The sequence below is a fragment of the Saimiri boliviensis genome, chromosome 16 (assembly GCF_048565385.1).
Source record: "Saimiri boliviensis isolate mSaiBol1 chromosome 16, mSaiBol1.pri, whole genome shotgun sequence".
Classification (NCBI taxonomy): domain Eukaryota; kingdom Metazoa; phylum Chordata; class Mammalia; order Primates; family Cebidae; genus Saimiri; species Saimiri boliviensis.
This window is the reverse complement of record NC_133464.1, coordinates 2,106,176-2,130,593: the sequence shown is the minus strand read 5'-3', so window position 1 is coordinate 2,130,593 and position 24,418 is coordinate 2,106,176. Positions and strand designations below refer to the sequence as shown.

Genomic DNA, 24,418 nt, shown 5'->3' with positions numbered 1-24,418 from the left:
TCTCTACTAAAAATACAAAAACTAGCTGGGCATGGTGGTGTGTGCATGTAGTCCCAGCTACCCAGGAGGCTAAGGCAGGAAAGTCACCTGAACCCAGGAGGCGGAGGTTGCAGTGAGTCAAGATTGCGCCACTGCACTCCAGCCTGGTGACAGAGTGAGACTCTCAAAAAATTTTTTTTTTTTTTTTTTTTTTTGTGAAGACAAGATCTTGCTATGTTGCCTAGGCTGGTCTCAAACTCCTGGGCTCAAGTGATCCTCCTGCCTCAGCCTCAAAATGTGCGGAGATTACAGGCAGGAGCCACCACATGTGGCCAAAGGCATTTTATTATTTTAAAATTTACTTTCTTCTTTTTTCATTGTTGAATAAAATTGAGAAAGACTGAGGAAAAATACGGGGCAGTCATGAGAGACAGCACTGAACAAGACCAAGCAGGTTATTGACATTTGGCCAGTATTTCACTGGACGCCAATTTGAGCAAAAAAAAAAAAAAAAAAAAAAAGGCATCAGGCTTCCTTACCTGTTGTTACCCATGCTCATTGAAAAGACATAAAAACCACCTGAAACAACCTCATGCCTACTGAAGTCAGACCCTGTGCTATAGTCATTGAATTGCATTTGTATCAGATGTGATTAAATATTTTGGTTGTATGCATTCATCACAATGACTGGACCATAGCAACGAAGACTGTAATTCAGGCCAAGAAATACGTGGAACATTAAGGATATTATCAGGAGCAAGGGATTACCTACAAGCTAGAAGTGAATCCAAAGGAGAGGCAGAGATGGGTCATATCGGAAAGACCAAGTGATAGAAAGACAAGGACATTTTGGTGATAAGGCCACCCTATCCGGAGAGATGCTGCTGCGTGGCCAATCAGGGCTGGAAGGTGTGGATCAAAGGTGACGCACAAGTGTTAACAGCCTCCATTTAAGCTCTCGCAGGATTATTTTAGGAGGATTAAGTTAGGAGACTCTTGAACCCCCTTGTACTAAATGGGGCCTCACTGTGTTTATTTCTGGGGCTGCCATAACAGTACCACTATCTGGGTGGCTTAAAACACAGAAGTTTATTCTTTCACAGCTCTGGAGAAGAGTCCAAAATGAAGGTGTTGGCGGGGCTGGTCCCTTCTGAAGCCGTGAGGGGGTCGGGGCAGGCTCCCCCCAGCTTACAATGTAGTCAGCATCCTCCTCGTTCCCTGGTTTAGGTACGCACCACCCTGATTGCTGCCTTCCCCCTCACAGGCGAGCTCCCCGAGTGCACGCATGCCTGCTTCAAGCACCCCTTCTTTCCAAGGACAACAGGCAATGAATTAGGGCCCACTCTAATGACCGTGCCTTGACCTGTTCATCTGCAAATACCCTATTTCCAAATAAAGGCACATTCAAAGGTGCTAGGGGTTAGGACCGCACGTTTTTTGGGGGAAACACCGTTCAAGCTATATGGGTGGTGACTGATGAGGACACTAACTTTTCTTGCCTAGTAAATAGTCCACATTCTAAAGGTCTTGGTTCTGCTAGTTTAGTGTTTCATGAGCTTTCAAATATGCTTGCTGTTCCCTAGACCTGTTTGCAAAAGAAGCTTTTATACATATTCCTACCAATTGCTTACCCTCTCAGTGACCTTGAATCCACCCTGAATTGATCACCTGCATCACGACACTGTAGAAGCCACAGCAGGCCAGAGGGGACTTCTTGTTGCTGTGTTAAGACAGCACGTAGTGGCCACACTAATGTGAAATCTATCCCAAACGACACAGTCTCTCTGTTACAGCAGAAAGGAAACTGAGTATCTCCCAGATGCCACCTGGGAGTTATTGTTATTTTTACTAAACCACTCTCATCCCTTTGGAAGGACGCAACACAATCACTATGCAGTTCACATACATAATCTCATTCTATCCCCACTACATCTCTGAGATGTATAATTATTCCCCTTGTTATAGAGTGAGGAGACTAAGAGGGGTCACGTAATCTACCAAAGGGCATAGCATCAATGAACAGAAGATTCAGGATTAAAACCCAGAGCTGACAGACTCTGATATTAATAATATAATGGATATGAACATTTCTTTAAAAGGCAAACAGTATCATAGGCTTCTAAGGAAAACAGCAGACCTGAGCTTTGCCCAAGCCCATCCCTCAGACCCATTCCCCAGCAGCAACTTTGTATAATTCTTTTGGCATTTTTCTCACTTATTTGTCTCCATATTTCTGGATTATATGTTATATTGCTTATTCTTGATTCCTTAATTGCAGACATTATCTATTGAGAACTTAGAGGAGACTATAAAGCTATGGTGTTCTTTCCTACTCCTGTCTTTTCCAAAGTAGGTACATCATTAGTTTTTGTTAAGTGAATGCCCAGTGTTTACCTTATTTTGAATGTAGAAGTATTGTTCACAGCTGAGCCCAGTGGTAAGCTATGATATTTCCATTCTTGGGAAGCTGTTTGCTTTACCTAAAGTTTTTAATGGTCTTGTTTTGTGAGAGTTGATGTTGTTCATCTATTTGGTTTTCTACATTCCTATCACATATTCTTTCCAAATTCTGCATCATTATTAGTAAGCACCTTTAAATAGTATGTTCTGCAAGATTGAATACATCAGGGACTGTCAGCTCAGCTTCTTCTTGCAGCCAGCCCTGGGAGGCCTCTGTCCCATTGTTGCATGGTGGTCATCATCACATTTCAGGTCACCTCTCTGCCACAGATCTCCCATTTTCCACATCCCATGTATTCTCTTGCTGGATTTCATTTCTTGTTTTGGTAAGTATGCCTTCTAATAGGCCATACAACCCTAGAGTGATAGTTTAGCTAGGTATAGGAATCTAGGTAAAAATTAAATTTCCCTTGTGATTTTGGCTTCAACGTATGACGTTGCTTTTCAACAATCCATACTATTTGTATTTTGCAGCTGACTGAGGGATAATTGATATGCAGTAAAAAGCACACATATAAAATATACAATTTGATACAGTTTGACAGATATATATACCCATGAAATTATCATCACAATCAAGATAACAAACACATCCACCACCCTCAAAATTTCCTTTCCCTTATTTACAAACCCTCTCTCCTACCTCTCTCTATCTGCAAGCAACCACGAGTCTGCTTTTTGTCACTATGAGTTGGTTTGCATTTACTAGAATTTTATATACATGGGATTTTATAGTGTGTGCTCTTTCTTGTCTGGCTCCTTTCACTTAGCATAATAATTTTAAGAGTAATCCATATATAGCATGCATCAATAGGCCATTCCTTTTATTGGTGAGTATTCTGCTGTAAGAAGAGACAGTGGTTTATCCATAAGTAATGTCATCCTTCAGTCAACCAGTCACATCTCAAGCACTGAATCATCACAGGGGGCTAGTGGCAATCATCTTGATCAGTACAACAAAGAGTAGTGTCATCATCACAAGAAATTCTAGTGAGCAACACTCTAGCATTCTATAGTTTTAGCTCTCACATTTAGGTCTATGATGCATTTTGAATTAAATTTTATATGGGACATGAAGTAAGTGTTAGTATTTTTTGCATATTGCTACTCATCATTCTAGTGTCATTTTTTGAAAAGATTATTATTTCCCCATTACATTGCCATGGCACCTCTGTCAAAAATGAGTTGATCATATATGTGTGGTTTTAGTTCTAGACTTTTTATTCTTTTATATTGATATATTGATCTATCTTTGGTCAATACCACACAATCTTAATTACTGTATAAGTCCTAAAAACAGGTAGTGTAAATACTCCAACTTTGTTAGTGTTTTTCAAAGTTGTTTTGGCTCTTTTATGTACTTTGCATTTCCATATAAATTTTCGAATAAGCTTATCAATGTCTAGAAAACATAAAAGCCTTCTGCAGTTTTAATTGAGACCTCATGGAATCTGTAGATGAATTTTGGGAGAACTGATATCTTAACAACACTAAGTCATCAATCCATCAATGTGTTACATAATTTCCATTTCTTTAAATCTTCTTTAGTTTTCCTTAGTAATGTTTTTCAGTTGTCAGTGCAAAGATCTCATACATCTTTTGTCATATTTATCCCAAACAATTTTAATTTTTGATTCTTGCCATAGACATCCTGCCACATGCAAAAGAAAGACATTTTTATTTGTTCCTTTCTAATCTGGATGTATTTTATTTTTCTTATTTTATTTTATTGCGCAGGTTAGAACAGTGGTCCCCAACCTTTTCAGCACTAGGGACCAGTTTTGTGGAAGACAAATTTTCCACAGACTGGGGTGGTGGGGATGGTTTTGGGATGGTTCAAGTGCATTACATTTATTGTGGACTTTATTTGTATTATTCTTACATTGATACATATAATGAAATAATTATACAACTCTCCAGAATGTAGAATCAGTGGGAGCCCTGAGCTCATTTTCCTGCAACTGGATGATTAATCTGAGTGTGATGGGAGACAGTGAGAGATCATCAGGCATTAGATTCTCATAAGGAGCATGCAACCTAGATCCCTCACATGAGCAGTTCACAATAGGGTTCAGGCTCCTATGAGAATCTAATGCCATGGCTGTCTGACAGGGCGGAGCTCAGGCGGTGGTGCAGTATCGGGGAGCAGCTGTAAATACAGATGAAGGCTTGCTGGCTGCTCACTTTATGCTGGGTGGCCTGGTTGCTAACAGGCCGTAGAGCAGGAGCAGGACAGGTACCAGTCAGCGGCCGGGGGCTGCGGATTCCTGGGCTGCAACCTCCAGTGCAGTGTTGGAGTGAAGTGGTGAGTGGCATTCTTGTCTTACTCTTGATCTTAGGGAAAGCTTTCAGTCTTCCAGGTCAAGTATGGCATTAGCTATAGATAGCCTATGCTCTCTTGATTCCTAGCCTTTTGTATGTGACCAATTTTTTGTTTAGTTTGCTTTTTTAAAAATCTGATCTATTGTTTTTCTTTTTTTTTTTTTTTTAAGACGGAATCTTGCTCTGCCGCCAAGCTGGAGTGTGCAGTGGTGTGAAGTCGGTTCACTGCAATCTCTGCCTCCTGGGTTCAAGCAATTCCCTGCCTCAGCCTCCTGTGTAGCTGGGACTACAGGTGCTCACCACCACGCCCAGCTAATTTTTTTGTATTTTAGTAGAGACAGGGTTTCACCAGGTTGGCCAGCATGGTCTCGATCTCCTGACCTGGTGGTCTGCCTGCCTCAGCCTCCCAGAGTACTGGGATTGCAGGCGTGACCAACCGCGCCTGGCCTGATGTATGGTTTCTCTATGCAAACTATTTTGTTGTCTGTTTTTATTTTCTCTCTTTATTCCTGGATTTTGAGGTTGCATGATGATGTGTATTGATGTCTTTTTTCATTTCCTGTGCTGGGAATTTGGTGTACTCTTTCCATCTTGAAAGTCGTATCCTTCAATTCTGAGAAATTTCATGAATTATTTCTTTAAAATTTTCTCTCAGGAGGCCGAGGCGGGCAGATCATGAGGTTAGGAGTTTGAGACCAGCCTGACCAATATGGTGAGACCCTGTCTCTACTAAAAATACAAAACTTAGTCAGCGGTGGTGGCATGCACCTGTAATCCCAGCTACTCAGCAAACTGAGGCAGGAGAATCACTTGAACCCAGGAGGTGGAGGTTGCAGTGAGCCAAGATGGCACCATTGCACTCCAGCCTGGGTGACAAACCGAGACTCCATCTCAAAAACAAAACAAAAAACTCTCTATTTTTCTCTGGTCTCTCTTTCTGGAATTCCTGCTAGAGATCACATCTTTTGCATCGTCTTTTGATTTTTATATTGTTTCTCTCTTATTTGCTCGCTCTCTCTCTCTCTCTCTCTCTCTGTTCTGTTTTCTTGGAGGGTTTCTTTTGGTTCTGTTTTCTTGGAGAGTTTCTCACATTTATCTTTCACATATTTCATTGATTTGTTTTCAACAATCATATTTTTATATTCCAGGACACATTTTGTTCTCTGAGTTGTTTATATTTTTTGCTTTAAATACTGTGCTAGTTTCATTTCATGAATTATAATATCCTCTTTATGAATTTTATGTAAATGCCTCTACTTGTCCTGAATGGCTTTGGCTCCTCCTGAACCCCTTTGCCTGTTAATTTTGTACTGTCTTTCATGTAGGGGCTTTCCTCCAATGTCTGTGTATTCGTTTTTTCTATTAATAGTGTTAAATGAGGCACAAAAAAACTGATTGGAAGCTTTGGGAGGGGCTGTATGATACCCAGCAGGCTTTACTGCAGCCTGAAACTTGAATGTTTCATTGCAGAAACATCGGATGTCAGTTAGCTGTGGTTTTGGGGATCCCCCTCCCACCTTCTTGAATCCTTTCGTTTCTCTAGACAAGAATTTTGCCATCACCTAAAGGCATTCTTACAACTGTGCAGAAGGGGACAGAGGGACCCCCCCAGTTCAGGACACAAGCTCTCGAGGAGAGACGCTCTCGCGGACGGGACTGTTTCCAGTGCAGCCCTTCTCCCCTCCCCTCTGCTAGGCTTGCTGTCTCCTCACCTCCTGCCTCTCTCCTGCTGCGATGGAGAAGGGGTTGCCACTGGTGCGCTGGGGAGGAGGGGGCCTTCCAAGAGCAGCATCTCTCCCGTGGATTCCTTTTAGCTCTATCATTCCGACACTGGAATTTCAGTTTCTGGGTCCTTTCTGGTTCTGTGGTGAGATGAGCGTGGTTCTTATCCTATCACTCTCTTGGGCATTGGGTTGGCTTTCTTAGGTCTGCTTTCTCTTCATTTATCATCTCCAAAAACTGTACTGCTGTTCATAAGCCAGTGTTGCCTCCTCTCCTCTTTGATATTATTTCATTTTCATGTTAGTGGGGTTACAAGAAAGAAAAAAGCAATGAAACTCATGTTGAAATTGCCAAGTTTAACTGGGAGTCCCCCACGCTGCAGCCTGCACCCCGGACGGCTGTCCTTGGTGACGCTGACCCTCATCAGAGGTCTGGAGAAGGTCTCGGGAGGTTTTGCTCCCCTGGCTTGTCATCCATCTTCAGGCTTCGCATGGCTAATCGTATCGGAATTTTCTTTTGTAGTGGGTCTTGGACATTCGCCGTTTTGTCTCACAAAATAGTCTCCTTTTTACCCTCATCTCCCTGTGTGCTTGGGTTTCTATGGAAAACCAGAGCCCGCTTCAGTTCCTCAGCCTTTCCTCTCTACACACCAGGTCCCGCCATTGGCGACGCTGAGGTTCGTGCACAGTTGTGTGGGCATGAGGAAGGGGCATTCAGAGACTGGAGTGCAGTTCCTCACAAAGCACAGCAGGTGAAACCCGTTTTTCCTGGCTCCTTGGGAGACACGTGAGGACGATGTGATTAGAGGTCCTTTAGGCATGGGAAGCGTTTGGATCTGCCGAATCCGCCCTTCTTACATCTCCATCTCTGAATGTGCCTTTCAGATGTCTGTGGGTCCTCCCTGTGAAGTGCCTGGTTGGCGGGGAAGGGGCGGGGTGTGTGATTCTGTGTCCAGAGATGAAATGCCCCAATGCCCGTTGCAATTGTTTAGATTTTGGTGTTCGAGTCTAATGTTAGCTGTGATCCCTCATTTCTCTTTTTAACTGGAAGAGACTGTCTGCATTTGAAATAGGGAAAGGAAAGGAGTGTGACTCCCATAGAAGTGGCAGGAGCCACCCCACACTTGAGCATGCTGAGGAGAGTATGGACGGTGCCATAGAACCTTGAAGGGGAAGCATTTCTGTGAAGGGCATCCTTAGGAATAGGAGCCACAATGACAAGCACCACCAGCACCAACAGCCCCAGCAACAAGGCCAGCCCCAGGGCACTCAGGCAAGCAGGGGGAACACGGCCACAGAAGCACGCCAGTCCCCACAGAAGATGAGAGGATCTCAGTGCTCTCACGTAAGCAACAACTCAGGGTAATTATTCCACCTAGTCCATGGACATGGAATTTCATCTAGTGGCTAGAGATATCCAAAGAATTGCCACAGAAAGCCTGTCGCAGAATTATTAAGTGATTCATGGGCCCTATAAGAAATGTTCAGAAACAGAAGGTGCATGTGGGATTTATAAAGTTGTTCATTCATTCATCTCTTCTCTATCACAGAAAAAGTAGGCGATTGCTGGGGCCAAAGTTTCCCAAAATAAAGTCAATGAAACTGCTGTGGCCCCAAATTTAGAGATGTTCTTTGAATAAGCAAAATGGATTCAGGGAATCTACACATCAAATAAACTCTCAAAAAAAAAAAAAAGTACTTTATGGCAGACCATTGTATAAGCTTCAGAATTTGGATAAAGAATAAATAAAGAAAAGATTTTTTTCTTCTCAAAATACACATACATAGCTATCCTTAAATATAACTGTGCCCTTCTCCTCACTGGTACGTAACATATACAAAAAAGACAAATGGAATTATGGCTGGTATTGGGGCTACTTAGATGATTCCTATGTAATCTGGAAAATGTGTATGATGCGGCATTTATAGGGCACATGTATACCACTGCCTCACGTGTCTCCCACCATTAAATCAAAAGTGCAAAACGCTACAACATAAAACAGTTTGGTTTGGCTTTTAAAATAGAATGAGGAATTTAATTAAGCAAACAGACAAAAAAAATCCTTTTAAATATAAGATTAGAAAATCTTTCTAAAATTATTTTTTTAGACACACTATCCTGCAGAGTTTTAGTTTGAAGTGGAAGAATCCCAGTGGTTCAATAAGAAACGGATTTGATGAAAACACTGGCTCTGTCAGTCTTCAGAGCTGGCTTGCCAGCTCAGTGTGGAAAAAGTTGAATGAAAAAGGTTCCTAAAATCAATTTGTCCTCCTTCTAGAATGCCTCCAAATTGGATTTTCATAAAATGAATTCAGGAAGCCAAATCTGTATTTATCCTATGTTATTACGTGAGAGAATTTTCCATGACCTCAAAGGGAGAACACGCGTTTTGGTGAGTTTGCAAGTGAAAATCCTATTACAATTTATTTCCAAGAAAAAAAGACGAATGATCCAGAACGTGCTGACACTTGCAGGTTTGCCTGTGAAATGCGTTCTGCCAACACAGAAGCAGGCACTCAGCTGGGACCAGGGGTCTCGGGGCCACACTCTGAGTTCACACATGCGTGTGGAGCAAGTGTGTAGAGACAGCGTCCTGGACATCTCTCACCTGGATTTGCTCATTCGACAAGTAAATAGGACCTAGTATCCAAAGTTCTAGTACACATAACATGACGTTTTGAATCATCTGAGAAAGATAGTTTGCTTTTAATAGAAAAAGGAAAAAATGAAAAACTTGTTTTTTCTATATTTAAAAAGAGCATAAGCTGGGCACGGTGGCTCACGCGTATAATCCTAGCACTTTGGGAGGCTGAGGAAGGCGGATTGCCTGACCTCAGGAGTTAGAGATCAGCTTGGGCAACATGCTGAAACCCTGTCTCTACTAAAATATGAAAATTAGCTGGGCTTGGTGGCGGGCACCTGTAGTCCCAGCTACTCAGGAGGCTGAGGCATGAGAATTGCTTGAACCTGAGAGGTGGAGGTTGCAGTGAGCCAAGACTGTGCCACTGCACTCCAGCCTGAGTGACCAAGTGAAACTTCTCTCAAAATAAATAAATGAATAGAGCATAGCTGTTCAACCAAGAGGAAAAATTAAATAATTGTCCACACCATGCATGTAAACTCACACCGATTGAAGTGGCAACATTTGCTTTGAATATTTGAATATTTTATCAGCTTTTCTTAAGGTACACTCATGTATCAGAATTATCTGGGATGTTTCCAAAAAATGTGGATTTCTGAGTCCCACCCAGGAGTAGACAACCATATTAAATACTCCTTCATCTGAGGGTGGCTGTATCTCAGAAATCTTCATTATAACAAACCCTCCAACTAACTGCTTTGCCTATGAAACTTTAGAACCACTGTGTTCAGACAAGGCCTTCACTTCATATTAACTAATGAAATGAAAAAAAATTCACGCCTAAATTTCCCTAGTGCATACATTTCTTCTATGCAGTCATTGAGCCATTCCAAGCTCTGGAAGTTGAGTTAATTATTTCAACATTTAAAAAAAAAAAATTAGGCCAGGCACAGTGGCTCATGTCTGTAATCCCAGCACCTTGGGAGGCCGAGTTGGGCTGATCACCTGAGACCAGGAGTTTGAGACCAGCCTGGCCAACATGGCAAAACCCCATCTGTACTAAAAATAAAGTAAAATAAAAAATTAGCCGGGTGGGCACCTGTAATCCCAGCTACTCAGGAGGCTAAGATAGGAGAATCCTTGAACCCAAGAGGCCAAGGTTGTAGTGAGTCAAGATTGTACCACTGCACTCCAGCCTGGACAAGAGTGAGAATCTGTCTCAAAACAAAACAAAACAAAACAAAACAAAACACACAAAACATTTTTACAAAATTGACTTTAAGACCTCAGAGCTCTGTTATGACCACTTGAAATCTGGCTACTGCTACTGAGGAACTGAGTTTTTAAAATACACGTAAATAACACATGGGCTGGTGGCAGCCATGTTGGGTAGTACAGACACTGATCATTTCCGTCATCATTTCTGTCCCCTCAAGAGCCCTGCCTTCGAGAACAGACCTGTGGCACCCGGTGCTGCCCAGCTGATCTGAGAGCGCCTGGGTGTGTGTGAAGTCCCTTGGCTTCTTTGCAGGAAACCCGCTAGAGTAAAACGAAGGATTACTCACTTGCACTGTATTTTATTTACACGCGAGACAAGTATGACTGCATCGTGTTTATGGACAAAACAGACATTGTCATCAGAAGGTTTATAGATGAAATGCAAGTGCTCCTTTTCCGTTGTATTTTTCAGTTCTAGAAGTCTCGCGTGCTTCCTTTCCAACTGTTTTTGCTTCTCCATTGATATTCCCACAGGTCCCACCATACTTTCACTTTAATCTTTCAGCCTGTTGATGGTGGTTATATTAAAGTCCATCACCCTTACCATTTCCAGTCCGTTTCTTTTGACTGAGTTTTCTCCTCACACTTTTCTCACCTTTCCTTGCTTCTCTGTACACCTGGCAAGTTTTTATTACATGCTGGACATAGTGGGTGCCACACTGTGGAATATCGGTGTTTCCTTGGCCTCACTCGAAGAGTATTGAATTCAATTGCAGCAGGCAGTTCCTTTGCCTGCAGACTGACCTGACCCTCTTAAGGCTCGATTTTAAGCTCAGTTAGTGGACGCCTAGGGTAGTCTTGACTCTAGGGCTAAGTAACCTTATTCCTAAAGCATGTCTGCTCCAGGATATGAGCTGAGCGCCTGGTGCTTGATGAGGTCTCTCCACACTGGTGGGTTGGTCCTCATTGTCTTCCAGCCAAGTATCAGTTCTGGAACTTCTACTCAGCTCATCTCCCTGGTCGTCGGCCTTTGCCTGCTGTTTTGGAGTCTTGCCTTAGCAGATAGAGCTAAGTATTCAAAGATGGCAGCAGGCCTCCCTGTGGATCTCTGAAGCGTCTTCTCTGGGCCTCCAGCTCCACTGCATCGCCTATGCTTCTCAACTCAGCACGACGGCCTTGTCCCACCCGGGCTCCGCTGGGCCCCGCCTTGGGACGTCTCGGGGCAGGACACTGGGCAATCCTGGGGCTCATCTCATTTACTGCCCTTCATTCAGGGAGCACAGGCCTGCGCTCTTACTGTCCAGCGTCTGAAAACACTCATTTCATACGTTTTGTCCGACTTTATGGATTTTTAACAGCAGAAGGTCTAGTTTGATACTAATTTCATTGTGACCAGAAGTAGAAATGCACAATGGAAATTAAGCGTCATAGCTAAAAGAGCAGTGAGAATTTTTTAAACATTTAAACAGTAGACCTTCCACTCAGAGAAATTTGCCTAAGAGGACGTAGTCCAGATAAAGTCAAATATACCTAAGAAGAGACGGTTTTCAGAATTTAACAGACCAGTAACTTGTTACATAATTTCGCCAAATTCTGGACACATATCACTATCCATATGAAATGAAATCAGAAGAGGGACCTTGTCCTGGCATGAAGACAGCCAATGGGACTACAAAGCAAGAGCTATGGGTTCTTCTGGATCCAGGGCACCTGCTTTACAACTTAGACTAGCACTTAGCTCCCTAACTTTGTGCCACGGCACGCTGGGACCTCACAGCAAACTCACAGGGGTGCCAACAGCGTTGATCTTTTCAGCATTCAAGGGAAGCACAGTGGTAACTGTCGTCTGTGGACACCACACAAACTAGTAGCCCGATGTGGTTCACGGTTCCACGTTAGACAGGGCCACATCCCTCACGGCGGCCTTGTCTCTGTGAATCTGGCTTCTGACAGTTGCTGCAATAAAAGAGCAAGTACCCCACAAAAATCAAAGGAGCACCTGGTACGAAGTTGGCAGCAGCAAAACCTGCTTCCAGTGGCGGGAACACGCATGCCATGAGTAAGAAATCATGACTATCGAAGAACGTAATTAAAACCTCACTCTTCGCTCTCTTTGGAATTCCTGGGGGAGAAAAGAAGATTATTTACCCTGAAGAGTTTCCCATGGTCTAGGCTGCTGATTGCATTCGTGGTGTCATTGACCATTCCCTCGTCCGTGAGTTTTCTGGAAACCGACAGTTGGACTCAGAGTCCTGATGCCGTTCAGGTTTGATTTGGGGGAAAGGGAAGCAGCGTGACTTCCGGGAGTTGGCGCCATGGAGGGTTAATGCGTGGATCCATCCGTTAATCAGGAGATACGAAATACTTTTTAGAATTCTATCATTACTATAACGTAGTAGCTATAATGCTTCTACAGAGGAAAAAATATGTCTTCTTGACTGTTAGGTGACCCAGGGGTAGAGTTAGTGCAGAAAGCCAGCGTGCACATGCTACAGTCTTTCCCTTTATTTGCCAGTTTTCAAAATAGCGAGTTGGTTCCTTATATGCACTTCATTTTGTGCATTTAGAAACATTACCCTGAGAAGGGGTTCCAGGGCTTCACCAGAGTGTCAAAGGGACTGATATCACAAAACAGTTAGGAACTCCCATTTTAGACTATCCCAGGAGTCACAGAGGTCAATACGACATCTTGGGCTTACAAAAAGGATGTTAATTTTAAGCCATGACCTGACTTAAGATTAAGTAAATCAAATTTGCTTTCGGACTTTTACCAATGTCAGCCTTCCGAGAGCCCACTGCTGTTCAGCCTCTTCTCTTGTAAGACCCACTGGAGCTCGGAAGCAATTCCAAGTGGTCACCACTTCCTTTGCCTCCACAGCACTCAGTCTTTGCATCTTGCTGGCCGGTGAAGCTCCGCCTGAGCTGTGCTGTGATCTACATCACATGCAGACCCTTCAGTGGTAGCTGTGGTGGAGGGGCACTGATCTGAAGTGAGATGATCTCATTCAAATGTTGACTATGCTACTTACTCGCTTTGTAAACATAAAGCAAATTGCTTCACATCTTTGAGCTGGTTTCTTCAAATGGAAAACGGCAAAAATGATACGTAACGTGAAGGACTGTTTCGAGAACTAAAAAAGGAAACATTCTTGAAAGATTGAGACATTAGAAGTTCTCAGCAAATATGTGTTAAATCTGACTCTCCACTCCAAAATGCAGGGGATTTGTTCATCCGATCTTTGATACTGGCCATAGTAGTAAAGGAAAAAAATCTATTGCACTGTGAGATAGTCCCAACTTAGGAATGTAAGCGATAACACATTCCCACCCCTTCCAGCAAACTCTCTCCCTCCTTTCCTCCCTCTCCTTCCTTCCTTTCTTCTTCTTTTAGAGTTGCGTGATTCCAAAGTGCTCCTGAGAGCGCGCTGCGCTCCACTCACAGCGCACTCATCTTCCCTGGGCTGAATGAGGCCGCCCCAGTGAAGACATTCCGTGCAGTTGGCTTCTCACTACCCTGGCTTGTAATGGCCACCTTGGGCTCTAGCCTCTAGCCCAGTAGCTTCCGTACCATGTCAGCCACCCCTACACGATCAGGATCCATTCCATTCGGTTAGTCTGAAAAACCGGTGATGTCCTCACACCCCCTGGGATTCTTTCTGCGCCCCTCCCTGGCCAAAACCCACTTCCAAGTCTGAGAACCGCAGCCTCCTCCAGCATTCGCCCACCAGCGCATTCTCTTCTCTTCCAGATGGCTTCCTGTCGTCTTCCGAGCAGCTGTGGCTCTCAGGCTGGCCCAAGCCTGTGGCCTGTGTGTCCTCCATCGTCAGGGACCCCTCTCAGGACGGGCTGCACCGAGGGTGGAACGGCGGGCTTCCAGGGACAATTCGAAGTCATGTCGATGCAGGTTTGGATATTACTGTTCCTGCGTATTCGCTGTGTCTCTCTGAACCTGTTTCCTTATTTGTCACCAGGGCATGAGAAACACCCACCTCAGCCTTGTTATAAGAATAAGTAACAGATTTTTTTTTTTTTTTTTTTTTTTTTTTTTGAGAGGAGTCTCGCTCTGTCACCCAGGCTGGAGTGAGTGGTGTGATCTCGGCTCACTGCAACCTCTGCCTCCTGGGTTCAAGCAATTCTCCTGCCTCAGCCTCCTGAGTAGCTGGGACTACAGGCATGTGCCACCATGCCCAGCTTATTTTTTGTATCTTCAGTAGAGACTGGGTTTTACTATGTTGGCCAGGATGGTCCTGATCTCCTGATCTTGTGATCCGCCCACCTTGGCCTCCCAAAGTGCTGGGATTACAGGCGTGAGCCACTGAGCTCGGCCAATAACAGATTTAAAGTGGCTCATGCCTGGGATGCGTGGGCAAATGTTAGAGACATAGCAGGCAGCAGCCCCGTTCCTCCTCCCTCCTCTTCGCCTGTCCAGGGAAAGGCTCTCTCTCTGTTTTGGTTCGGAAGGCACGCTTCCTGGTCCCACAGATGCCCTCAATTATGCCCCATAACTCTGTGGTAAAGGCCCAGCTAGAGTCACACTCCTTGGGTGAAACCCAAAGCTGACACTTACTGTGTGATTTACAATCAGGGAAAAGAGACGGGGCTCCTATGAAAGTGAGATGAGATGATGAAGGTGCAAATAGCTCCCGGTGCATGCTGTGTTCTTAGTCAACGCGGTGGTGACCACGCTTGTCCACTCTCGGGATCCTCAGTGCCTCCTGCCATCAACCTCCTCTCTGCACCCCTACAGCCCCTGAAGCACTGGGGCTCCCTCCTCCTCCCTCCTCCCTCCCCCCCTACTCCCCCTTCTCCCTCCTCCCTCCTCCCTCCCCCCTCCTACCCCCTTTTCCCTCCTCCCTCCTTCCTCTACCCTCCTCCTCCTTCCTTTCCCCTCCTCCTCCTCCTTCCTCCCTCCCCCTCCTCCTCCCCCCTCCTCCTCCCCCTCCTCCTCCCCCCTCCTCCCTCCCCCTCCTCCTCCCCCCTCCTCCCCCTTTTCCCTCCTCCCTCCTCCCTCCCTCCTTCTCCTACCCCCTTCTCCCTCCTCCCTCCTTCCTCCTCCCTCCCAGTGGAGCCAAGCTCCATACAGAACCCTGTTCCCCGAGCCCCTCCTCCCTTCAGGCCCTGCCCCTCTGCTCCACCCGAGTCCTCCTGTGAGGGCTCACAGTGACCGTTTACTTCTCCCCATACAATGAATATGCTGAAACTTTCACCAACTGGACTTCCTACGGCCTTTTAGATAAGTGATAGTTCATCCTCCTTGAGGTCTCTCCTCCCTTGGCATGTGACTCCAACCAAGCTATATGCAATGTACACAGAACCACTTAGCATCTGTCAGTGGTTTCTCATTGCCTGTAGGATGACATTCACGAATGCTCACGATATGATTCCTGTTCCTTCGTCTGCACCCCACTCCCGACAATACCAAAAATCCTTGCAATTCCCCAGCCTCAACATCCTCTCCTAGAACTCCACGCATTTGTTCATAGCACCCTCCCCACCTCCTCTGCTCTCAACCAGAAAACTGCTACTCATCCTTTAAGATTCAACTCCCTCCCAACTTTCTCAGAGAAGCCAGGCCTCCTGGAGCCATGCAGAGAGGGACTTTGGGAGGAAGATTCTATTAGGTTCTCACTGCTGTATCTGACCTGCATGGAGCCAGCTCTGCCAGCAGCCCTGGTGTCTGTCAGCATGCACGGGTGGCACAAATCCTGGCACACATGCCGGTGAGGACAATAGCAAGCTGGGGCGCCACACTCACTCTCAGACTGAGGTCAGGATGTTTCCAGATCATTCTCTGTCTTTGAGAGCATTTCCCTGACCCTATTCCAGCACCCACACAAGCAGTTCCAGGGCCTGAGAAATCAGCTGAGTTCTGAGCTCTGCCACGATCCCATTCAGTTAAATGAAAGTGAAATGTGATCATTCCACAGAATTAAAGACTGGAAAGAGCATCTGATTTTGGAAGAACAATTTTTTAAAATGGATTTGTATGCATAACATCCATTGCAGTTGCTGATGGTGGAGTCAGTGACTAATAAAAATGTCATTTCCTGTGATTTTTATAAATTACAGTAAATATGCCAGTAATCACCCACATTAGCTGCTGAAATGCAAGCAGCCAGCTGGAATAGAGGCCAGGGGACCCCACTGAGGCCTCAAGAGGGAGACCCACAGGTGCAAACTGACACCAAGGAAAACAGTAGTTAATACACGCTAGAATTTGGAGAAGGGAAGAAGTGTTAAAATAAATGTATGTCAAGCAGACAAATTTGGGCTTCTCCATGAGGGTCTGTCACGTCAAACAGGAAATAGCTGTAAATTACATGTAAGAGTAAAAATCTTGTCATTTATAACCTTTAAGGCAATGGGCTCATTTAACCCATCAACTCACAGATCATAATCTCCAGGAGCCAGCCTGGGTATTTACTTCACTTTTAATGTGTGGAAGCTGGGGCAAGCCAGGCATGAGCTGCAAAAGGCTCCGCAGTGCCCTGTCGGCTCTTCAAGCCACGGGACGGGCCAGATTGAGAACTGCCTGAGGCTTGCAGGATGAACACGTCAAGAGAGGAAGCCCTTCCTGCTCCTGCAAAAATGAAGACATGCCTGAAAATGTCATGCCTTGGGTAGTCTCATGAATAAATCCAAATAAATCCCACCATTATTCTGTTTATTTGTTTAACTTATAAGCTATTTGAAGTCATTGGAGCTGAAAGCGTGTTTCAACACGCCAGGCACATTTAGAGTATCTTGTAATCATCTTGCTAACCGGGGCGCAGGCGAACGATGAGTGGAGTTCTTGTTTATTTCAGATACCTCAGTATACACTGCTCAGTTAAGAGACCACGACCCGAGACATTGTTTTAAAGGGGTGAAAAAGCCTCCACTCAAGTGGCCCAGGAGCGTGATCCAGGAAGATGAACACACAGAACCATCTTCTGCGTTACTGGAAAATTCAGTGGAAACTAGGTATTTATGAAAGAGATGCTTACTGCAGTTTGCATGCACTGAATAGGTATTTGTGGATTAATTCATCCAGGCTTGTGGGAGAGGTCCCAGGAGGATGGTAAGAGCAAAGAACAGCCACAGGCCAAGCTGACCATTTCCTTCCGTGAGAACAAGTCCCGCAGGCGGCGTTGAGCGCGTAGCTCACACTCACACATGCTTGGCCTCATGAGCCGCAAGGAAGAGCAAAGCTGGTTTCCAGAAAGACGTGAACTCACAGTTGCGCTTCTCGCCACCTCCCCTTGCTGCTCTCCCTGGTGTCTCTACAGCTCCCCACTCTCTCCTGCACCGGGGCCTGGTCAGTGCTTAACTCTGACAAGAGCAAGGAGTGCTGTCTGCTGCAACTCAGATGCCACTCATGAGGCATGCAGAAGTGAGCACACAGGGACACACATGCACACCTGCACGGGCATACACAGGCACACACACACACGCCTGCACAGGCATACAGGAACACACACAGGCACACACACACACACCTGCACAGGCACACGGGGACACACAGGAACACACACGCACAGCTGCACAGGAACACAGGCACACAGAGGCACACACATGCACAACCACACAAGCACACAGGGACACACACAGGCACACAGGAACACACACACACACCTGCACAGGCACGCAGGGGCACACACATGCACAACCACACAGGCACACAGGGACACACACAGGCACACAGTAACACAGAAACACAGGAATACACACACACCCCTGAACAGGCACACAGTAACACATACAGAAACACAGGAACACATACGCACACCTGCACAGTCACACAGGAACACACACAGTTGCACAGGTACACAGGGACACACACACACACCTGCGCAGGCACACACAGGCACACACACACCTCTCACAGGTGTGCAGGAACACACAGAGGCACACACAGGAACACATGTACACGCCTGCATAGGCACACAGGGACACACAGAGGCACACAGACACACACACACCCCTGCACAGGCACACAGTAACACACACAGAAACACAGGAACACATATACACACCTGCACAGGCACACAGGGCACACACAGGCACATAGGAACACACACACACCTGCACAGGCACACACAGGCACACACACACCTCTCACAGGTGTGCAGGAACACACAGAGGCACACACAGGAACACATGTACATGCCTGCACAGGCACACAGGGACACAGAGAGGCACACAGACACACACACACACCTGCACAGGCACACAGTAACACACACAGAAACACAGGAACACACACACACACACCTGCACAGGCACACAGGGCACACACAGGCACACATAAGAACACACACACACCTGCACAGGCACACGCAGCCTCAGCAGGGCATGTTTAGAACTCCTGGGTCTGATGGCAGGTACCTTTCCCCCACATGCGTCCCACATGCTGCCAAGGCCCACTTCCTGGACAGTAACAATTGGTCTCCATGTCTGCCTGTCTGAACACAAGCTAACTTACAAGGAAACATGAAATTTAATTTTAAATTGAAGTTAAAAGTTTCAAATTAGGTCCACTTTAAATTATACCTAAACTATTAGATTGAATTTAAAACTTTTAACTTCGTTTTAAAATGTAAATTAATTAGGTTTAACCGGTTCCTTTAAAATTGCTGATCTCTCTCTGAACTTAATCCTATTTTCAAAATTATGGTCAGTTTTCTTACACTGGTAGAGTCCTCGGTGTGAGGAGGGAGAGGTATTTGAAGGTGAATATGGGAACATTTCCAGGTAAAGAGTTTAGGCATAGTTTAGATCACGTAGAGAAAAACCAGTCTCTCAGAGAGAGAAGCTGATTCTAAGAACCAAATTATTCTCATTAACCACATCCAACCTGCAGTACCAATACCAAACCCCAACCCAAACCAACCAGCCTAAATTGTTCACTTTACTTTGGCAGGCACCAAATATGCGTATGTGTATCAGATGAGGTGAACAATTCGATTTCTTTCTCTAATTTAGATAATTTCTGGGGGGAAAAAAAAACTAGCAATCTACATCTTTTGCCTCAATTGCTGGATTATAACTGATGAGATATTTATATTTTTAACTTTTCTTTCTCCTTTGGGTGAGGTGGCTGGAATGGATAAATGTTTCAATTCTACATTTTGAAACCGTGTATTTATGTTGCCCATTACTCACATGTGATTATTGACAATTTATTAATTTACAACAAAGTTAATTTCTATAGAACAATGGGTAATTTTGAAAATATTTTAGACAAAATGTTGCAAACTCATTATTCAAGGAACTAAAAAATGCATATTGTATTTCTTTGGTTCTATATAGATACCAATTTTAAATATTTTCATCATCTCTGGAATCTAAATACACCATTACCATCAGTGACAACTTAGAATTACAATTGGCAGAGGAGTTTTTTCTTTGATATCAGCTTGTAAAATAAATGGTATATTAGGTTTGTTGAAATAGAAAGTGTGTGTGTGTGTGTGTGTGTGTGTGTGTGTGGTGTGTGTGTAAGTAACCGACAGATAATTTCTTGTCCAGATGGTCTCAGGTATAAAAAAAATGGTTTGTGTCAAAGATCAGCTATTCTTCCCTAATACCTTTTGATGTAGGGTTTATAAATTATAGCCTCAAACTTCTGCATAACTCTTTTTATTCTAAAAACCTCTTGTCCTTATAATGAGTGGTTCATGCTGGTTTGCAGTGCCTATTCAACAGAAAATTTCTGTTGCTTTGCCTCCCGCTCCCATTGACTAAAAAAATCTACAAATGAAAATTCTAGATCAGTTTCCCATTTGGTACCAAAGCTGAAAATGAGTCCCCTCAACAACAACAACAACAACAAAAAGTTAGTATCACTGAATGGGGTTTAGTTAATCTTATAAATCGTCAAATAAGCATGCCCACTTGCAGCAAAATACAGTGTCACATTTGTACTTGTTCTTGGGAGACTTTAGAAGGCAGTTACTGTCATGCAGAAAGGTCTCCACCACTGGCCCCGCAGCCGGGTCACGTGGTATTTCTGGTCTGCATCTTCCTGTGTCCTTTGTCAGGGCCAGAAGTCCTGGAGAGCGTTGAGAGCCAACTGTAAACATGAAGTCAGGTGGAGGTGATGTGGGCATAGTGGAGGGGAGAGAAACTGTTTAGATTTTTAAAAATTTTTAAATGATTGGGATTCCAGACAGGAAAAGCAATGATGTCGGCGCTACGCTGGAACACCTCTTCTTACCACAAGCACGCTGGCTGTGGAACTCACAGAGACTGTGCAGTCATACATGCACTGAATGTCTACATTCTTTTTTTTTTCTTCTCCCTGATAGTCATGCCATTTAAGGGTTGAGGTTGATATTGCTTCACCTTCAGCCCTCTGCTCTCTACCTCATCTCATTCTTTCTGGGACTATCCTATATGCACGATTTAAAGGGAATTACCTATTACTTCAATTATTTGTTTCTTATCAACTGATGTTAAACTACAAGGATTTGCATTGAAAAGACACAAAGAAAGAGCAAGTCATGGCACATCGCCAAATGAAAGAGTAATGTTCTGGTGAATTTAGCCTAAATAATTTACTGCTATATAAAAGTGGAAAAGTGGAAGGTGAACCCTTTGACCAATAAATCTCTCCTGCCCATGAAACCCTTATCTGGTCTCCTGCAATGTATTCCACACGAGGAAGCCACCATCTCGGGCTCCGGCTTGTGATTTGTAAACCTTGATCTTCTGCACTCCGTGTCCTAAATATGGATAATTAGCATCAGTTTATCACGCCTCTGCATATTTTCTCTTCTCTCCAAACATGCATGCTTCTGTTGGCTGCCATTCTGCTACAGAAGATTATGGAGACAGATTGCAGAGAATGAATGTGCTAAACGAGATTAGGAAGGAATAGAAATAGCGACTTCGCCAATAAATTCCTCGTGAGAGCCTTATCATGCAATTACACGTTGACTTGCTTCACACTCTCCCAGCCTCTTAATCCAACACCCCCACCAGGAACAAAATTTCACTAATTTCTGAATTACTGCATATCCTCCTGACTTGTTACTGAGAATGGTTGGAAGGAGAAACGTTGCTGAAAACAACATGTCAAACTTTATCATAAAAAGTAAACTTTAACTGTCAAAGCAGGCGGTATGAATTTGGAATGTTTAAAGCATTTTAGCGTCGACAAAAGGATTGGCATAGACAGAAATTCGACTTTTCTTTGAGATTCACCAATTCTGCCATTGTATCACCTTTGGGGATTCAGAACTGGCTGAAGGGGGGTGGGGGGGGCGGATTTCCTTGCTCTTAAACAAGACTATCTGATGTGTTTAAAAACAGGACAAAGCAAGCATCCACTGATTTTTCTGACTTCTTATTATTACTGATAACAGTCACGATGCCCCTGGGTAATTCTGGGCAAATCACTTGACCTCGTAAGCGCCACCTCCTCCTGGCTTAGAGGCACCGCTTCACCTCTACAGCCCCTCCTGGCGCCAGCGTGCTGCGGCATCTCACACACATTAATGTATAGAAATAGAAGTCTTGCCTGTTCCAGGTCTCCAAGAACGCCGTAACAGGACATCTACAGGGGGAGCTCTCTTCTTGCTCTTCTTCGCCTGTTAATGGGATTCTCCCGGGGCTTTATAATAAGTTCGGTATTTAAAGAGGCCCATTAAACCTTTCGATCCACCAGGGGACTATTTATAGCACAGAGCAGCAGTCAGGCATTGTGGTGCCCCTACAAAGGCAAGGTTCTGCAGCAGGAGAAAGAACCTGGAGGACTGAACGTGTGTTTACCAGAAGGAATGCAAATGTAGCTCGGATATTAAAACTTGTGCTTCATATTTGTGCTTGCAGAAAAGGAAAAGAGTCCAAATTCATGGTGGCAAGAATTCACTAGCAAAAGAAATGCACAGCGATTGTAAAGAGGGTTGTACACGTGGATCGCATGTCGTCTTCACTTTCTTTCCCACAAGTAATGCCTGTGCGGGTTCACTGACGAGAGGGCCCTATGAGCCCTCCAGAGAAAAGATTCCATATTTCCCTTCCAGAAGACCTGCTTGCAGGCCTTGCGTTTTGAGAGGTAAAGCTGGACAGCATTCATTGATGAATAGGTGCTGAGTGTCTCCTCTGCACGCACTGCCAGGCACAGTTCCAGGACCACGGGGTGAAACAGCAGCAGGAAGGAGCCCTGCCCTGGAGGAGCTGGCTTGCTTTTCTTCTGCAAACTGGATGCTTTCTACTGGCTGCCAAGTAGCTCCATTTTTGGAGAGAAAGCCAGCCTGGAACCCTGATTTACCTTGATTGGGAAGGCAGGTCCCAAGGGCCTGGGGGACAGCCCCGGGAGGCACTGATCTGAAGGGCTAGACCCTTGGTAAGAAATGACAGCGGAAGAACGCCTGTCTTCCAGAACCTGCCACGCAGGCTGCAGTGGGGTGGGGCGGGGGGGGGGGTGTCCCCAGCTGCAGGCACCTCTACTCCTACACTATCTGCAAGAAGGCACACACACACACCCACACACACACACCCTGGGTGTCAGAGAAGTCCTCCCTTGCCTGCACCTCCTCTTTCCCAAGCCCCTGAAATCCAAAGGTGCGTTTCGGAGGCGCGGGCCCTGCTGAGTGAATGCGGGGATGGGAGTCCGTGGAGGCCCAGGGCTGGTTTGGTGTTTTTGTTTCCTGTTAAGAGTACTGTGGAGGCTTTGCAGTGCTAGTTTTGGGAAATCTTAGGTTTGGCTTCATCTAACTCCTCTACTGGGGCAAGGAGCGCAGCCAAGACTGTTTAGACCTCCCCAGGCCACGGGCGGGTGCGCGGCAGACCAGGGGCTGGCAGCCCAGCTCAGCACCTGCAGGCAGGTGGGAGGACCGCGCGTTTGGCGCGAAGACCATCCCCCCCCCGGGCAGGGGACAGAAAATGTGAAATCAGATGGGGAGTTATTAATAACTGTCCTCCCCTCCTCTCTGCCGTGTTTCCTGAATCCGTGTGCTCTGCTGGAGGGGGGCGAGGGCAGCGGCGCGGGGAGGAGGAGGGGGCCGTTTGCCATTAATCTGGGAACAAGCGGCTAACCTCGGTGACTGGTATTTTCGCTTTTCTTTTCTCACTTTTCTCAGTGTGGGGAAAGCAGTCAAGCCCGCGCGGAGCGATTGTGAGGGGCTCTGCTGGAATTTGGCAGCGCGGAGGCTTGGAGAGCAGCCCCATGCTGGCTCCCATTCAGCCGGCCCGTTTTCCTCGAGCTTTGGAAGTTTCACTCAGCCGTGCACTCAATGGCTTCACAAAGCTGATTACAAGCTTCAGCGCATTCCTGAAGGAGCCAAAAGCGACGCAGGTGCAAACGAGCCGAGGGAGCCCCTTATCCCGGTGACAGAATGGGACAAGCTGGGAAAGGCTTGGACCACACAAATCCAAGGCTCACCAGGCAGCAGAAAGCCTGCCTTGGGAACCGGGGGTCATTATCCGCCCTATTCAGCGGGGCCTGGGGACCCTGGGGGCCCAGCGAGGCCAGCACGGGCGGGAGCACCTCCGCCAGCGCGCGCCGCCGACGGGGGCGGGGAGGGGGGGGTGCCCCGCTGGGCGCTGCGGCCAGGCCAAGGCTCCGAGCGCTGGGCCGTGCGTTTGCACCGCCTGCGTCCGTGAAACCCGTTTTCGGGCAGGCAGATGTCAACCCTAGTGGGGACACAGGTAAAGGAGCGTGCCAAGAGGCCACGCGGCGCGTGGGCAGTGCGCAACTTCTGTCGGGGTCCAGGCCGCACGGCCACGTCTCAGCCGGGGTCCCCAGGCCAGCGACACCCAGCTCCGCGGTCGCTCTGCTGCCTTTCTCCGAAGCCCACCTTTCCCGATGATCCCCTCTCCCGCGTGGCAGCTCAGGCCCGCGGAGAGCGACCCCGGGTGGGACAGTGGCCGCACGCGTGGAGTGGGGATGGCGGGTCATGCAGCCATGGTCTAAGAGCGCTCGACGTGGTCGAGGACGCTTTCGCTGCGATTTGATTCCGCGGCGAGGGCGAAGGGCAGTTTCCTTCCGACTGATTCACCAAGTCTCCTCGCACTCAAGAACCGCAAAGTTGGGACTGCGGGCGCCAGAAAGAAACGGGCGGCGTCTCGCGGAGCGCGCGGGGGAAGAGGGACTTCGGGAGCGAGACTCGGGGCATGGGGGCGGTGCAGCGGGGAGGGGAGCGCAGTGGA

At 46.1% G+C, this 24,418-nt stretch overlaps 1 protein-coding gene across 1 annotated transcript in view; it reads left to right on the top strand.

Moving 5' to 3' along the window:
* Window positions 1-24,413, top strand: part of LOC104651455 (uncharacterized) — a 50,040-nt gene extending 25,627 nt beyond the window's left edge. Inside the window, exons 4-6 of the mRNA XM_074387965.1 lie at window positions 14,031-14,186; window positions 17,089-17,245; window positions 23,350-24,413. Coding sequence (XP_074244066.1) covers window positions 14,031-14,186; window positions 17,089-17,245; window positions 23,350-23,872 — 836 coding nt within the window. The 3' untranslated portion in view covers window positions 23,873-24,413. The remainder of the gene's footprint in view (window positions 1-14,030; window positions 14,187-17,088; window positions 17,246-23,349) is intronic.
* The last annotated feature ends 5 nt before the right edge of the window (window positions 24,414-24,418 follow it).